The 3,862-nt window shown below is 37.6% G+C and overlaps 1 protein-coding gene across 1 annotated transcript; it reads right to left on the minus strand.

The window, feature by feature from the left end:
- Positions 1-249: 249 nt before the first annotated feature.
- Positions 250-2,978, minus strand: LOC119504774 (zinc finger protein 596-like). The gene is made up of 2 exons (XM_037797310.1): positions 2,849-2,978; positions 250-2,682 (listed from the first exon to the last, which is right to left on the minus strand). The coding sequence occupies exons 1-2, from the start codon at positions 2,918-2,920 to the stop codon at positions 1,252-1,254; spliced, it is 1,503 nt and encodes a 500-aa protein (XP_037653238.1). The 5' UTR covers positions 2,921-2,978; the 3' UTR covers positions 250-1,251.
- Positions 2,979-3,862: the final 884 nt, after the last annotated feature.

A 3,862-nucleotide genomic window follows, 5' to 3' on the forward strand; every position in this document is an offset into this window, starting at 1 on the left:
TTTAGGGTGCTTTACTTATAGTTCTTATACTGTGATCTTAGCCATTCTACCCATTCCAGAGTGCTGTGCGATGTTTGTCCTGTCACAGATGTCCCCCAACAGTTGTTCCAGACTATTTCCTAGTTGTTCCTGGCTATATGCTGGTTGTTCCAGAGGACTAACTAAATTCCACACCTCCCTATGCCACCATCTTGCCCTGCCTCACCTGTACACTTTTTTTTTTTTTTTTTTTTTTTTTTTTTTTTTAAATTTTAAAGTATTTTTATCCATGTTTTTCATCCTTGCCATAAGCATATATAATACTAAGAAAATAGTTAAGAATCATAATTTTATGTTGTAAATATTTGTGTAAACGTTCAGTTATTTTCTGATTGATTCAAATCTTTATGTTTAGAACTGCATTAAAAAAAAACTACAACATGGCCAACATTAGATTTTCAGCAACAATGTTTGTGGCTTGCATATATGCAAGTACTGAACTACTGAATTAATCTCACTTCATATTAATTCTTACAAAATTCATCACTTCATAATTCTACATTGTTATTCTACATAATTTCAATAAGTTTTATTCAAGATTCTTGACTCTTTGCTGAATTGTATGCAAAAGGGTCCATATAAAGTACTTTGTTTTCCACTGTGAACTTTCTGATGTGAAATCCAACTGAAGATGTTCCTAAATCGAGTTTAAGATTGCTGCTTCCTCAGCATAAGAAAATTATTGCTAAGGGATGAGTTATCACTGATGACATGCCTTCATTCATGACACCAATAAGAGTCTTATACAGTGTGAATTATCACTTGTTGCTGTATGAATAAATGATTGTGTGAAGTCTGGTAAAGTCTTCTTGGTCTGTCAGTTGAAGCAGAGGATGAAGACACTTCCACTTTCATTATATTTATGAGTTCTCTTATGTATATCATATATACTAAGGGTTTGCTACATAGGTGACATTTCTATTGGTTCTCCCCTTTATGAACAGGCTTAAATTGATGAAGTAGTCAGAATGACTAAAAGCTCTACCAGGCTGATGACAACCATGTTCCTTTAATGTGTGAGTTCTATAGGATGTTTAAAGGTTGACATAAGGACTGAAATCATTTCCATATTCAAGACATTTCCATATTCAAGACATTGGTAGTATAAGTTCTATTATGTAATCTAAGGCCAGAATATTGGCCAATGCTTTTCATATACATGGTATCCATAGTGTTTCTCTCCAGTTTGGTTTCCCCACATAAACAATATTTTTATGGTATCTCCTCAGTGTGAGTTATCTCATGTTGTCTCAGGGTAAAACACTGAGTGAAGGTTTTACCACACAGATGACATTCATAGGGTTTCTCTCCAGTATGAGTCCCCTCATGTTGTCTCAGGGCATTACAACGAGGGAAAGCTTTCCCACATAGGTGACATTTATAGGGTTTCTCCCCAGTGTGTGTTCTCTCATGTTTTCTCAGGTTAAAACACTGAGTGAAGGCTTTCCCACAAAGATGACATTCATAGGGTTTCTCTCCAGTATGAGTCCTCTCATGTTGTCTCAGGGCATTACAACGAGGGAAAGCTTTCCCACATAGGTGACATTCATAGGGTTTCTCTCCAGTGTGAGTCCTATGATGTCGTCTAAGGCTAGAATTAAGGGCAAAGGCTTTCCCACAAAGATGACATTCATAGGGCTTCTTTCCAGTGTGAGTCCTATGATGTCGTCTAAGGCTAGAATTAAGGGCAAAGGCTTTCCCACATACATGACATTCGTAAGGTTTCTCTCCAGTGTGAGTTCTCTCATGTTGTCTCAGGGCAGTATAACGAGGGAAGGCTTTCCCACATTGATGACATTTGTAGGGTTTTTCACCAGTGTGATTTCTCTCATGTCCTCTAAGGCTAGAAAGATGTCTGAAGACTTTGCCACATAGATGACATTCATAAGGTTTCTCTCCAGTGTGAGTTCTCTCATGTTGTCTCAAGGCAGAACAATTAGTGAAGGCTTTCCCACATAGATGACATTCATAAGGTTTCTCTCCAGTGTGAGTTCTCTCATGTCCTCTAAGGCTAGAATAACGGGTGAACGCTTTCCCACATAGATGACATTCATAAGGTTTCTCTAAGATGTGAGTTCCATTGTAATGTGCAAGCCCAAAACTTTGAATAAATGATTTACCAATTAAATGACATTCATATGATTTACTTCTATTATGAATTTGTGTTTGCTGATTAAAAGATGACTGGTCACTGAGGACTTTTCCAAATAGATTGCTGAAGCAGGGTTTCTTTCTCTTGTAGGTTAACACATGTTGAGTCACTCTGGATCTATGAGTAAAATCTTCTGGCAACTCACTACATGGAATGCCATTCTTTTGAGTATGAGATTTCAGTTTCAATGACATGATGGTAGATGTGTCTTTCCTGCAGATATGTTGCATGGATAGCATTTCTTGTTTTTTAAGACCAATTTCCCTCCCTGAATTCTGGTTTTGGAAAAATCGAGTTCCATCTCTCCACAATTCCTCTCCTTGCTCCAGCTGGAAATGTACATTTGATATGCAGATATGATTTCCCACGGAGATCAGATGACTGACATTCTCCAGCATCACATCTCTGAACAGTTTTCTCTGGGACATGTCCAACAGGGCCCACTCTTCCTGGGTGAAGTCTATGACTATATCTTTCAAGTTCACTAATTCCTAAAAACATCATGCACATTCAGGTTCAGAGAGGGCCTCCTCTATCAATGTCCAGAGTAGAATGTTTGAGAAGGCAGCACTCAGAAAGTGATGACAGTGGTTCCATTGTCAATAGCTCAGCTGATAACTGTCTCCATCTGGATTTTCACTCACAACCAGATAAGCATGACAATGCTTTCATCACATTCCAGGGCTCAGAGCTTCTTTCTCTTCTCTCTAGAGAAAGGACCATTTTCATGGAGGATTCTCTTTTTATACAGTTGATAATGTCATCAGACTTGTAATCGAGACGCGGCCCGAGCAGTGCCAGGGCCGTGGCGACTCCCCCGCGGGCCCCCCTGTTGTACACTTTTAAAGGGTGGATTTAATGGTATTTAAATTGTAACTCAATATAAGAAAAGAAAAAAAGGAAAGCAAGGTTACCTGAGTATGTCCAAGCTTAACATTTATGAAATGTCTCTGTTTGCCCTTTGAAATTAGAACTTTTTTGGCTTTTTTGAAAGCTTTCTGTCCTCAGGCAATTTTTTTCCTTCTCCACATATCAAGTAATACCCACAAAGGTTCAATAATCACACCTGCAAATTAGCCCAGTAATCTGAGATTTAATTAATCTGAAACACGAGACATGGATTCATGTCATCCACATCCTAGTATCTAAAGACAAATTCTGTTGCCATTTTAGTATATTTCCTTCCAGTATTTTTTTCCCCATGGTAAAATTTGTTTTATAAAAATTTTTGATTGTGTAGTTCAGTCTCCAGTTTTGTTTATTCACATAAAACTAGAATTCTACCTGATGTATATTTCTAAGTGTCAACCGCTCTTGTTTTCTCCCTCTGTCTAAGGTACAGCTTTCAACAGAGCTTCCCAATGGATTCCTACCTCCTCACCTTCATCCTTCAATCCATTGTCCACTTGGCACCAAACTGATCATTCTGAAACTCTAGTCTTAAAACCCTTAGATTTATTGTTATTGAATTCTTAGGGAAGCAGATTCTGAGCAGGAGTGTAACATGCAGGGTATTTATTTATCAGGTTGCACATTGTTTGGACTGCCAGACAAAATACAGAACTCCCAATTAAATTTGAATTTCAGATAAGCAACAAAGAATAATATTTTAGTATAAAAATTGTGTCCCAAATATTGCATGGGACATAGTCATATTAAAAGTTTATTTGT

Source organism: Choloepus didactylus, chromosome 10 (assembly GCF_015220235.1).
Source record: "Choloepus didactylus isolate mChoDid1 chromosome 10, mChoDid1.pri, whole genome shotgun sequence".
Classification (NCBI taxonomy): Eukaryota; Metazoa; Chordata; class Mammalia; order Pilosa; family Megalonychidae; genus Choloepus; species Choloepus didactylus.